Raw genomic sequence first — 13,891 nt, 5'->3', positions numbered from 1 at the left:
CAGGCCACAGATACTGCCTCCAAGATTATTGGGAAGGCCCCAAACATCAGCCCACATAATTCACAGCAGCACATTCAACGAAGAATGCACCATGGCCAGGGAACGTCAGGGGAGTTCAATGCTAAGAAATGTATTCACTCACTGCGTTCAGAGAGAGAAAGAGGATATCATGCAATCACCTCCATAGATGTTGAAAAGATGAAAATCAGAGGAGTTATTATTTGACCAGAGGCGTTTGCTTTTAATCGATCGCCAACACCAGAAAATGGAGTTACCACTCTGATCCTTCCATCACTTTGTCTAACTTCATGTACCATTTAGTCAGGGCAATGACACTCACTTCAGTTTCTTAAGTCCTGTGTTTTTATGAGATAATGGTGCAGGTCAACCCCGTGGATTCCCACAACAGCTCGGCCCAAAGCCGATTTGGCACCTGTTGTTCCGCTTTAAAATACGTAGTTGAATAATGACTTCAGAGTTGGAATTCACGAATTAATGTATCTTTCATGTATTGGCACATTTAAGGGAAACATTTGCGCTGAGTTTATAGGCTTACTTTTGAAAATAAATAGAATTATTTAGTATTTGTTAAGGGTTTATTTACTAAGCCTTTTTGGTTGCTTTTTCTTATTCCCAAACCGCTGTTTCCTTGTCTCCCCCATCTCGACAAGTGGTAGTTCTTTCCTTCCTATTGTCCAAGCCAAACACCGTGGTGACCTCCTCAATGACCACGTTTCCTCATGGCCCACATTAGCTCCGTCAGCAAGTCCTCGGCTCTACGTTCAACAGCAACCAGAATGTGCCCGGGTCATTGCACCTCCGCTGTCACTGCCCTTGTCTGAGCCTCCATTACCACTCTCCTGGATTATTCTAATGGCCCCGTCAGTAGTGTCTCTTCTTCCTCCTTGCTCTATGCAGTCAGATCTTGTACATATCTTTGGTTGAACATCTGTACACATTTGTGCAGGGTAAAGAACTTGGGGTTCCCATTGCTGGGTCACAAGGGATGCTTATGTTTCGCTTTGGTAGATGCTGCCCAGGGTTATTCCCCATACGGGGGGAGGAATTTGCACTCCCTGCAGCGGTGCTGCTTCATTGTAAAGGCAAGGCAAGGTGAGGAATTGTGTGAGGAAGGAAACCCGGCCACAACCCCGCCCCGTGAATGCACCACGTGGATTCATTGTTGCACACTCCTTTTCAGTGGGGACATACCTGCTTTGTGTCATTGGAATGACAGAGTAGGTCCTAGAAAGTGTATGTGAGTAGATGCTGGTGGCAGACCATGAGTGGGATATGGCACTGCTGGTGAGCCCACAAGACAGAGGAGAAGAGCCCCTGTGGGCCAAGAAGAGCCAGGGCTGCCAATGGTGGGATGTGAGGGCAGTGCCTCCTGTGGTGGGATGTGAGGGCAGGGCTGCCTGGGGTGGGATGTGAGGGCATGGCCTGGGCTGAGCACCATGGGTGCTCCTTCCTTCCCCTCACCTCTGTCTACTCATGCATGCCTTGATGCGACCGAATTCCAGGGAGGCAGGGAGCAGGCAGGGAGTAGGAGTTTACCCCCATCCTTCTCTTCCTAAGTCTTCCTCGCTGTGGTCCCTGCTCTCCCTGCTGGAACAGGGTGCTCCAGCCAGCCCTCGACTCGAGAAGTCTCCCGGTGGAGACAGGTGTCCGTCTCCTATACCTGCCCCCACATTGGCTGCCTGTGCCCTGGAGAAAGGGTATTAGGGTAAGAAGACACAAATGGAAGCTATTGGATCTCCCCTCGGACGCACACTTGACTCATCTGCCCCAGTTTGACCTCCCCGCCCTGCAACTCTGCTCTCTGCTGGTTAGAGGTTCTGGTCCCCTAGGAAGAAACCCATCCCGTATGGGAGGAAATATTGGTTCCACTATACTTGAAGCCGCTCTTAGCTCCTGGAGCCTCTCAAAACAGGTGCTTGTGGTGTTTACGCTATAGAATGAGGCCGAGGAGGAATACGGATGAGACTCAGGGGGTCCCCTCAGGTGGCTTCTTATCCTCCAGTCCTGAGTAGGTCCCGACAGAGTACTGCAACCCCAGAAAGGAGCACCAAGGACTCAGACCCCAGGAGTGAAGGACTGAGCCTCCCCAGAGGGTAAGGCAAAAGGGCCGTGGAGTTGATGGAGAAGTCATAGCTAACAGGACCACCTCAGGGCTGTGTGCAGAAATGAGGACTGTACTCTCTATCTCTGTTCCCTGCTTATGCACGTTCTTTAGTTCAATTCTCTCAGCTCTACTTTAGTAATGTAAATAGCACGGAGAGGTGGTGCTGGTGAATTCAACATTTAGGTCGTGGAATTGTAGCATATCCACATTACGCTGGGATGATGACTGAGCAAGAGAAAGAGGAGACATCACTGGGAGGAGATTAACTGTAAACAGAGGCCCCATGCCTGCAGCTCTGAGTATGACGGTGGAAGGTGTGTGTATGCTGTCTCTGTCCGGTTACCTCTTGGTTGTATGTGGAGTGATCAAGTCATGGCAGGAGGGAGCATTTTTGGAATCGTATGAATGGAAGAAGGCTGTGTGGAAATGAAAGAGCATCCGGTGATCATTGTCTATATTATTTTTCTGTCTACCTAACATCCCCTCCTTTGGGACCTGCCGAAAATCATGAGGCTGCACTACCCCAGACCACAGGACTCGTTGAGGTAGAAACACAGCAGAGGGCCAGACATCAGCATCCAGTCAAGCCCCTGAGTATTGACATCCTGGCTTGTCGTGGGGCCTCCACCTTTTCAGACGTCAATACCTTGCCCTGAATCCTTCAGATTCTTTGGTTGAACCAAATGTGGCTTATGAACTTGGCCTCTGGGTTCCCAGGCAGTTTTCAGGAAGGATTTGAAGGGCAGCTCTTGGGTTTGCAGTAAAACTACCCAAACCGGGGACTTGTGGTCAGTCATGTCTCGAAGGCAGAATGGATGCCGGTCTCTGAGCACTCCCACCCCTACCCTGGGGACGAGGATTCTAGACAGAGGCTGCCTGCGTTGCTGGAGTAGGAAGCGGACGCCGGTAGTCATCAGGGTGCGAGCACCAGTTTGAGAGTGGAGGCAGTGAGGGAACTGTGTCCAGGGCAGGGGTCAAGGGTCACATCAGAGAGCCCAGGCTGTGGACCAGCCTCAGGGAAGTGCAGGGCCCGGAAGCTGCCTCTGTGCCTGTAGAGTCGGAAGTCTGGTCCTATCGAGAGAGGACCTGGAGGAAAGGAAGGGGGAAATGATAGAGAAAGGTAGAAAAGGAATTCTGTTGATCTGGTGTCAGAGAGGAGCTCTGTCCCACGTGGTGCTCTCAGAGAACTACCTCTTAGGAAAGCCTGAGGTGAAGGACGTGTCCTGTTGCACTCGGGGACTGTCAGCAGAGCTCCAGAGACAGCCCCTGACTGTCCAACGTAGCCTTCGGCAGACGTTGCCAGAGATACTCAGCTCGTGAGAGTGGGTCACGGAGGAGAACAGGCCATCAGTCCGAGGATGCTGGACTTTCGCTGCCTGTCTCCTTCTTCTGGCTGTGGGACGGGAGAAACAGCCCTGCCGTGAATCGGGGGAAAGGATTTGAAAAGTGAAAGACAAACCCAACGGCCTGTGCTCCTTGCAAGTGAAAATTTTTAACTGGACCTGTTGAGAAATATGCATAATTGATCTTGCTCTGTTAAGGGGTATACCCCAGCCTGTGCTGAGGAGAAAGTGGTATTTATTAGTGACATCTCCCCATTGAGTCCCGCTTGCTTTATTGGAGCCCCTGTGATAAGGAATGCTTTGATGTTTCGTTCCTGCTTCTCCTTCTGGTTAGAATTCACGTCCGCTCTAGGTGCCTCTGAGCTCCGCCTGAGCCTCCGTGAGTGTGTGCCAAGCAAGAACTTGGGAGGATCGACTGAGGTTGCAGAAATGGACTGCCCAGCCCTGCTTTCCCCAAATTCCAGCCCCCGTCGCGCCCACTTAGAGAGGGAATTTTCCACGAAAATTTCAAAGGCGGCCTCACTCTTCAAGTAATAAAGATACGACTAAAAACGAATCATGACAGTGAATGTCTGGTATCAGTGGGCAGGATGATATGGTTTGCAGTATTTCGTCACTCGGGCACTATCCTTCTCTGTGCCTGGCTCCTCTCCTGCAACTCGGAGGTGATAACGGTCCGCATCTCTGAGTCCGCTGTGAGGATCACGTGAAATGATGTGTAGAAAGTGCTTAGGCCCCGGCCTGGCTTTTCGTCACAGTGCAATCACGTTCCCAGGTATCACTATGTCTCTACAACCAGGTGGAGTGTGTGAGTGCACGTGTGCACTCAGTCTCTCTCTCTCTCTCTCTCTGTCTATGGTCCAATCGCTCGAGCTGGTGGTGAGGGGGCTTGACATCTATTAAATTCATTCCACCTGGGTAAATTATTTCTCCTTATTTTTAATGGCTACATAGTGTTCTAGTCTATCAACGTACGTTTTTTCTTCAGCCAAGCTCCTAGCGTTGGACATTTAGTTTATTTCCGCTGTCTTGCTGTTATGACCAACACTAAAATGTGGGACCCTTGGATGATCACCATGGGGTATTTGTTGAGTGTTTCAGTTTTGAAAAGTTAATCACAATCTTTGTTTTGTTTTCACCTTATTGCTCACGCAAAGTTCCCTAGAGTTAGGAAGATCTGGGCTACCTGCAGATTACTGGCCATTTTTACTTTTAAAGCATTTCCTTATGGTCTGTGATTTGCTTAGAAAGTACGGAAATCATATCTCGTGATAACTCAGGAACATTTTAGGACCTACATACACTATTAGACAGATAGGAAGGCAGAAGCCATCTGGCCTCATGTGCCACTCCCTAAAGTCCCCTCCCCCAATTTCCTTCTAATTCTAATTCCTTTTTGGTAAGTTTTAATTTTGATCAAAGGAATACACGCATAGATAGTTTTTAAAAGATCAAATAGTACACAAGGGCTTGTAGTGAAAGCAGTGAATTCCTGCCCCTCCTCTGCTCTCTCGTTTCCCCATCCCAGAGGCCAAAACTACGCATGTCTTTTGAGCGGTTGCCTCCATTTTTCTCAATCATATGCTTTTATGAGTACTTCTTGACTTGTGACAGGAGGCATTTTCTGCTGCCTTCCTGCTGTCCCCTTGGCTCTCCACCCCCCTTGATACGATGTGCCTTTTCTCACTTGGGGGGACCGCCATCCATCCAGGCAGCAGCTCCATCAAACTGGCAGTAGCCCCTGACTCCTTGACTGCCCGTCCTTCACATGGCTGCCACTGCACCTTCACCGCACGCCCTGTTGGCCCGTGTTTCCATTTAACCTTCACGGCACCTGGAGGAGCTCCAGCACTCCTTCACCCCCACCTCGACTCTAACAGCCTCCTTATGACTATATTGCCTCCCTTTTTCAGATGACTCCGTTTGGATCCACTCTGCACACTGACACCCAAAGGATACATTTCTAAAGCAAATGGAATCTGTTACTCAAGGCCTTAAATTCTTAATGAAGCCTTCCACATCCCACCCAGGGTTGTGTGCTCTGCACTGCCTTTCCCCTCATCTTACATCCTGAACTCCCTTCTCCAATCAGACCACGATGTGCATTCTACCCTGAGGAGGCCATGTTGTTTCCGACCCCTGCTCCCGTGCACCTGCTCCTCCCTGGACCTTGAAACAGCCTCCTCTCTCTCCTGTGTAGCACGTCAACTCTGGGGCAGGACACGGTTCAGCCTGGTGCTTCGTCTCCTGACAGACTGGCCCGAGGGACGCAACCAAATCTCCCAGAGCCGTTTGCCAATTTCTCTATCAGAACACCACTGACATTGAGTCTTCTGGCAAAACCGGTCAGCAGACAAGGGAGTTTGTGAATTCCTCCAGCGGGAGTATTTCTGGAGATCTGCCACTGAAAACCACTATTTCACTATCTACATGTGCACTTACAGAATACCCCTACATACCATGCTACATAAAGAGCGATCTGATCTTATTCTATAGGAGAAATTTGTGGGAACTTTGGAGAGGAGAGATGATATATATATACACATATGTGTGCATATATATCTAAACACTTAGGACGATTAGATTTATCAATTAGCATGCAGAAATGGCCATACATGAAAGTGATAAAGATGTAGAACTAACAATGGGAGAATTAGAAAGTGCCTGGAAGATGGGAACCTGGAACCTGGAAGGTGCTTTCCGTGGTCATTAGAAAATGCAGAGTCATACGAGCTGCTTTAGTGGGGGAATGGCGCAGGTAAGAGTGCAGGTTTGCTTTGAAACATGAAGGATGATGATAACAAAATGACAACTATAGTTAGGTGAGAGCTTGGTATGTACCAGGCACCAAGAAAGGGCTTTGCATTAACTCAATGCATCTTAGAACAGCCCAGTGAGACGGTTCTTATTGGCTCACTGCTTTAACTCATGAAGAAATAGAGGCACAATAATCATGTCACGTTACCCATCTGATGAGAGGAAGAGCTGGTGTATGAATCCAGGGAGCAAAGGTCCAGCCCGCATACAGATCCAGTAGCCAAAATGAGTAGTCGGTGAGTAGCGAATGCCGAATCTTCCCAGACAGGCAGGAGCCCAGGGCATTGGCCTGGGATGAAGTGTGAGTGGGGCTGGAAAGATTGGTGGCATAAAAATCAAGAGGGCATGGGTGATCCGAGAAGCAGGACCTGTGTGGTATTGGCCATCCTGTGGCAAGCACTGAGAGAGCCCAGCATGTGTCCATCCACAGAACCAGTCACAGAGATAAGCCTTAGTGCCAGGTGTTGAGAGAGCTGGCAGATCCTGGAGACAGGAGTCACATCAGGAGCTGGAGTTTCCCCTCTCTTCCCTCCACATGGCTTCAGTGATGGCTGAGAAAGCCTGCCACAACTCTCCTGCCCTCTGGAGCTTCCTCAGAGTGTGACCCACGATCCCAGCTCTGGAAGAGGTCAGCTATCAGCTTTCTGTGCGCTGGCAAACGACCAGCCTGACTCTAGCGGATAAGACCCCCATCGCGGCCAGTGGCTGTGTTCTGAGCACTGCCCAGATATCTGGCCGTCTGTTTCTGGTGTGTCCTTTCCTCATCCACAGTTTGGAACTCATGTTAACTTTTTGGATTTTGCCCTTTCTTCAGAGATCTACTTGAGGACTGGGAAGCCCTCTCTAACAGCAGCAGCGGATGCGAAATTCAAGGTATATTAGTCAGAGATGTGCAGAGGAACAGCAAGAATAGGAGTATGATAAGTTATGGGAAAGGAGACTTGTTATGAGGATTTTGGTCGCGCACCTGTGGAGGCTGAGAAGTCCCAGAGTCTCTCGTGTGCCAGCGGGAAAGCCAGGAAAGCTGGCGGCATAGTTTAGTCCCGGTCTGAAGGCCAGAGAAGCAGGGGAGCCGATGGGATCAATCCCGGGCCAAGGGCAGGAGAAGATGAGATGAGATGTTCCACCTCAAGCAGTGAGGCGGGCAAAAAGGAAGCATGTCTGCCTTCGTCCACCTTTTGTTGTATTCAGGCCTCAATGGACTGGATAATGCCCACGCACCTGGGGAGGGCAATCTTCCTTACTGCGGCCACCTCCTCAAATGCCAACCTCCTCCGGCAACACCCTCCCAGACACAAGCAGAAGCCATGTTTAATCTGAGCATCCCGTGGCCAGTCAAGGTCACATAGAAAAGCCACCACTGTGGTGGGTAGGGCAACACCGTGGACTACTGCATGACACTGTTCCCACACCTTTGCCGCCTCCCCACCCCCACCACGGCAAAAATGACTTTTTCTTTGGGCAGGATAGGGTTCGCGTTATTGTGTCCTTCCCAGAGGCACTGTCCACTCTGAGCGTGCAGTCCATCGAGCCTCATCCCGTGGCTATGTGGTCCACCAACCAAGGGAGAGTGCAGGTGAGTTGATCATTCAAGGTAGTCAGTGCTGGCGGGGCCACGCCCCTCTTTTTGTCCAACTCTCAAATTGAGAGCAGCTGCAAAAATTCCTCAGCAGATGGCCTCCTGAAAAGAAAGGGGTTTCCACTCTCACCTTCATAATCAGGAAGCTTAGTGACCTGGCAGCAGAGAAATGAAGTGCCCTTAACTTTCATCCTACAGCGACAGAAGAAAGAACTGTGCTTGGGGTTGGGAGTGGGAACGTGAAACCAGAGGGGGACTCAGAGAGGTAGTGCCTTATGCCTGGGCCTTGGCGAGTGGGCAAGAGTTCCAGAGGTAGAAAGGTAGGAAAGGATATGAAAATCCTGAAAGGGGTGGTTGGGAGTTGTTTGAATTCACTGATGGGACCAATCCTGGGAGGCTGCTATGAGTCACTCTGTTGCTGGTTTTTGCCTGCTCTTCCCAAACGTGTGCAACAGTAACCGTCTTGCCAAGATTGCGAGTGCCAACTTGGGGTCCTTCACACTGTGCCCAGCAAGTACTCCGTGATCCCAGAGATGGCAGGATTCCCCTGAATCGCCGCTCGGAGGTTTCTTCATGTCCATGTCGAAGAGCAAAGGGAAACTCACATCGACCTCTGGGGATGGGAGGAGTGAAGCATGGAAGGCTTCCTGGAAGAGGATGGCACGGAGCTAGGCTTGAAGAGCCTGAGTGATCAAGATTTCCAAAGTCTGAGAAGACAGGAAACTAAGGAAAAGATACGTGAAAAGCCTCGAAGCAGAGCTAGGCGTTGAGGGATGGACATAGAAGAAGAAAGAAAGAACAAGAAGAGCAAAGATTTCAGTCAATAAGCAGAGCCTTGGGACATGAGCGGGGTTTGCGCTCTTGGAGCTGGAGCGAGTGGCCAGTCTCGCTGTCAATCGTCGCAGACCCGCCAATGACGACGTGGGAAGGCGGGGCCAAAGGAACGCTGTCCAGGGAAGCGAAACGCTTGACCGGGCTCTTTAAAACGTGGATTGTGCAGCGCGGCTTCCGTGGACCGTTCCCCTCCGGGATGGGGGAACATGGCGGCTCCGTCTCCTGCTGTCCCCAAAGTGTAAGTTCCCTTGACTTCCTACTTGGCTGTCTGTAGGGTGATTGGAGGGAAGCGGGGGGACGGTGTGTGCTCAGCTCCTCTGACAGGCAGTGTGCCCGGGGCGGGCTTTTGGGTGGAGGGCAGAGAAGGCCCCTTAGCGGCGTCCGGGCCCCCGGTGGAGCTTGCGGCACAACCTGATGGAAGGCTCACCTCGTCTGCTCGTGGCGGTGTGGGCCTTGACCCCCCTGTTGGTGGTCTTCAGGACTGGAGGTGTCTGCAGCTTGGAGAGGAGGAAGGGGCTGGGGCGGAGGGCCGAGTGGCCGTGGGTCCAGGACGGGCCGTGGCCGTTGGCGGCCAGGGAGCGGGTGTGGCCTTTGGTTGTCCAGTGTCGCGGGCTGGAGGCTGGCCCCGGGTGTTTGTGGAAATCTGGGTCCTGTCCGTTTCCGTGAGCCCTTTCGTCAGGGTCGGGATTTCGGTGATTTTCGACTCGGACAGAGGGAGGTGACGCGCTCAGGGAGCGTGTGTGCGAGGGTGACAGCTGGTGGCCCATGGCCGCCTGCGAGCGCAGACTTGGGTTTCCCTGCCCAGCGTGAGTGCGCGTTTCCTTTCATTGGTTGCTCCCATTTCGGGATGCTCTTCTTCCCGTGCGGCTGAAAAAGAACGACACCCTGATAACGTCGGGGGAAAGAGTGAACAGCCGGCCTGCTCAGCTCAGGCTTGGCTTGTTCCCTGACCCCGCGAGTCCCCTTCAGTCAGCACTGCACGCTGTTTTACGTATTTCTGCAAAGCCCTTCTGAACCTAATGTCATCGCGCTGAGTGGAGAGTGGCCCAGACGCTGTCAGTGTGTTTGCATGCAAACTGTAGTGTTCCCTACGCTTTTCCAGTGTGAAACCCAGCGGTGTGATGGGCGAGCCCTTGTTGCTTCGAGTCCCTGAGGGGCATCACGGCCCCGGGGCTTCTATTGCTGGTTTCATTCTGTAATCTCATCCGTCCGTAGCGCGCGGTGTTTTTGTCTTCCTCGTGATTTTGTGGCCATTTGCATGTGTTTAATGTGGATTTCAGCTGGGTTTCCTAAGCATTCTTCAAACGATAGTCTCTTCCGTGTGCCCTTTGGGAAGTGATTTGTGCGGCTGAGCACCAGAAGTGTTCCAGTCTGTGTGAAGGCCCCTTAGCCACCCTTGTCAGCCAGGACTGGACCCTGCTGGGCACTGAATTTTGCATGTCCTTCCTCATGCGTTTAATGAGGAGGTCCTGGCCCTCCCCATAAACGTCCTTTAAATGGTTTCGGGGAAATTTTAATTTACAGAGCTGGAATGTACCCTCTGATAGAGTGTCATAAGTTTATAATGTAATTGCGTGTTTGACCTGATTTATATTGTTCTATTCTGGTGTTTCTCCGTCTTCCTAACTTTTCTTAAAAACTCAACGTTCTGAGGTCCTCTCCACGTACAGGGCCGAACTTTCAGTTGGCTGAGTCCTTGTTGTTTTACGACAGCGAATGCTCTTAACCGTATGTTGACGTGCGTCCCTGGCCCGGGGTGGGATTGTGTTTTACGGAACAATGGCATTTGGGGTCATTTTATTCTGTTAAAGATACGTCCTGATCCTTTTCGTAAGCTTTGTGTTAAAGTTTTTCATGTCACCTTCGATTGACAAATGAGGACAAGATGGTCCTAATTGTGTCTGTGCGTTTTGCTTTACGACACTTAGCGGCTTCAAGCGGTCTGCTAGCCTAATCTTGCATTTTATTTACTGTTAAGGGTTTTTCATACCATTAAAGTTTTGAAATTTTAGCTTTTACGTTTCTTATTTCATAGCTCTAATAAAAATTAAGAAAGGTTTGTTTTCAATGTTAAAAATTCACACGTTGTCGATCTGGCTGAGCGGTGCTGTTTTACGACACTGAATTCCCGGAAGTGCGCCTCACTGGTCAACACTGGAAGTCATTTGGGTTCTTCGGGGATTTCATTTCCAGCAATCATTGTGTGTTGCGTGTCGCGTTATTCGATTGGGTTCTGTCCTGAGTCCTTTCATGCATTTCCTGTTAAAATCGTGGGGCATTTTCCACTTACAGAGATGGAAATTCACCTCCAGAATGAGTGCTGTTAAGAGGGAATGGCCCTTGCAGGTCATCGGGCATGCTTATGTCTATTACTGGAGGGCAATAATTGTGCATTTATTCCGTTGTCATTTCTTTAAGTGTTGGCCTGGTTCCTCCTTCCCTGGTGTTGTCCCAGAGAAGAAACGTTTTGTGTAGTTTCTATGTACAGAAAAGCAGGATAGGCCAATTCATGTCCTGACCGGTCTGCCCCAGGACCACTGCTATCCCATCTGTTTGAGGTCCTGGGCCAGACTGCAAGTACCATTGCCCCACCCCCACGTCAAAGGGTGCTGTCCTTGCCTCTTTGCACACAAGTGCTGACTGTGCCTTAGTGGCTCAAAGTGTTACAATGTCGGGTTAAGAAATCGACAGTGCCCGTGTGTTTATCCTCATGCCTCCGTCCTGCGACATCCACTGTGTATTCAAGGGGAGAATTAAATTAAAGGAACATTGTTGTTTTCCTCAAAATCCTGAGGACACTATCGCCTGACAGTAACCTCAGAATTGTCAAGGAAAACAACTACTTCCTCTACATAATGGTGATGGTTGAGTTGGCTTATGAGCCTTCTTGCAGGTTGATTCTTGATACTGACTTGAATTATGTATGTTAGCTCATGTAGAGATGATTTAATGACTTGAATATTGGTGGGGCATTGGTGTTCTCTAAATCCACCTTGATCACATTTAGAAATGGGACAGATGTATTGCTGGTATTTGCTTTACTGGTTGTATTGCTGGTCTTCCTTTATCTGCGCAGTTGGTACTGGCAGGAATACCAATTTCCGGAATTGGGACACTCACTCACCTCGCCGGTGAGTCCTGCCTTTTCAGGCAGAGCCCCAGACCTGGATCAATACCTACGTGTGGAATGAAGGTGCTTTTAATCCGTGCCCATTGCCCATAGTACAGTAGGACGTATTGCAAATTAAGAGCAAATTCCCCAATCTGTGTATTTCCAGATGTCCGGTTGTTTCCGTTGTTTTGTCCTCAAAGACCTATGTTCGATATCGGATGGTAGTAACGTTATGTACTATATGAAATTCTTCATGAAATTGTTCTGGATTCAGTTAGCTCATGCCTAGTTTTAGCAGTCTTTGAACTTAATCTTTTACCAATTACTGAGACTAATATAACGACCCAGTTGTCTAATGTGCATCTCATGGTCTATTAAGTAGAAGACAGAACCCATGTGAATGAATTGTTACCTGTAATCTTACGTGGCATGTAAGTGTCAGTAATTGGGAACACAGTGAGAGCAGGCACACATTCCAAAGGTTTGTTACCATCCTTTTATGTGTGAGTCAGTTCCCTTATTACTGAACAGAAAAAATGGAGTTGGGAGACCCCGGCCCCCCCCCCCCCCCCCCGCCTTCTAGCCAGTCACTGGTCACACCTGTCAACATAATGTTGAGTGAATCCCATCCGTGTTTGAGTAAAGCGGGATGAACCCTGGTTCACTTGAAGGGGCAATGAGGCCTCTAAAGCAGTGGTCTTATCTTGTGGTTTGACTCATGGAGCGCCTGTCTCACAGTGTCTTTCACTCTTTTGGCCTAGCTCACACAAGGTGCGTGAGTGGGTCCTCTGGCCTCACCGACCATTTTCAGAAATTTCTCAGGATAAGGGAAAGAACCAGTTCGCCTGAGCCGCTTGACTTATATGAGTTGGCAAGTAAACTGTTTTTCCTGCAGTTGTGCTGGGCTGTCCACCCAAAGTCAAGTCTCCTTGCAGATTTCTACCATCACCATCCCCTTCAGGACCTGTGGTGGCAAAGTCCAGTCCAGGTCATCCTGTGGGCCTGTACGGAGAAGAGAGTGGAACTGGAACCAACAGTCAAGAGCAGGCAGACAAGTAAGTGCCATCTCGTGTGATGGGAGGCCACAGGTGTTGGGGGGAGGGTAGCACTGATCTCCTGTTAGCTGTAGCGCTATTTCAGATGGTGTGGAAATCCCTTCCCTGAGTGTCTAAGAGGGGAATTTCCGGGAACGTCGGGGGCACTCCCTGGGCACTGCTTATGAACCCCATGTCAGAGATGCTAGGTCTACCGCCAATTTCTGGGCTAGTCAGTGGCGTCTTTTTCCAGTCCCTATTGGTGTTCCTCTGTTTCCTGTGGGTGCCACTGTTACAGACACCTTGACTTTATTAGACTGTCAGATTTCAAAAAGAACCGATGTTGACATTTTCACGTCAAGGTTTTGATCTGTCTTATCCTTTGGAAAACCTTTGCCAGACCAGGCAGAAGCAGGATGGACTAGATGGGACGGTCAAACACAACCTTCAGGAATCCAAAGATTGTGGGAGATTGCTCATGTGCTTTTTATCTCGGGTGTGAGATCGTGGATTTGGATGTGATTTAAGACCGGGTCTAAGTGGGAAACGGGGGAGAAGGTGAGACCCGTCCACCAAGTGGGTGCCAGACAATGGCAATCTGCCAGTCTACCCCGGTTGTGGGTGGGTGAGCATTTACGTAGCAGTGGTCCTGCAGGCATAGTCTAGCAATTGAAGTAATGAATAGGTCCGTACTTGCTCACGCGCTTACCCCTCCGTACGTTGTTGGCCACTTTGTTGCCTAGCAGATGTTGCTGCGACCAGACGTTGTGTTTCGTGGACAATAGATTTCTGGTATCTGAGTGAGAAAGACCCTTGGCCCTTTCTAGCTCTCATCTTTGAGCTTGAGTTTCCACAGATGGAGATGGGGAGCACACCTTGCTATCAGGTATGTTGTGAGAATCAAGTGTGATGATCCTTGTAAGTGCTCGGCATGCAGCGGGTCCTGAAGGAAGTAGCTGAGCACTTCCAGAATCCGTAGATTAGAGCAGACCCTTGTGGCTTGGTTGAGGTCCTCTCCCTCCCTGTGAGCCCCCGCTTCCACTTCAG

At 50.1% G+C, this 13,891-nt stretch overlaps 1 protein-coding gene across 2 annotated transcripts in view; it reads left to right on the top strand.

The window, feature by feature from the left end:
• Nucleotides 1-13,891, top strand: part of LOC103545353 (uncharacterized) — a 33,274-nt gene that overhangs the window by 14,394 nt on the left and 4,989 nt on the right. Inside the window, exons 2-4 of one of the 2 annotated variants that reach the window (XM_070604389.1) lie at nt 5,382-8,936; nt 12,706-12,865; nt 13,591-13,730. In XM_070604389.1, coding sequence (XP_070460490.1) covers nt 8,778-8,936; nt 12,706-12,865; nt 13,591-13,730 — 459 coding nt within the window. In that variant the 5' untranslated portion in view covers nt 5,382-8,777. Of the gene's footprint in view, nt 1-5,381; nt 8,937-12,571; nt 12,866-13,590; nt 13,731-13,891 lie in introns of those variants that run through there. The other variant, XR_011535934.1, reaches the window with a different exon arrangement.

Source organism: Equus przewalskii, chromosome X, assembly GCF_037783145.1.
Source record: "Equus przewalskii isolate Varuska chromosome X, EquPr2, whole genome shotgun sequence".
In the NCBI taxonomy this organism is placed as follows: Eukaryota; Metazoa; Chordata; class Mammalia; order Perissodactyla; family Equidae; genus Equus; species Equus przewalskii.
The sequence above is the reverse complement of the archived record's forward strand: the minus strand, read 5'-3'. Positions and strand labels throughout refer to the sequence as shown.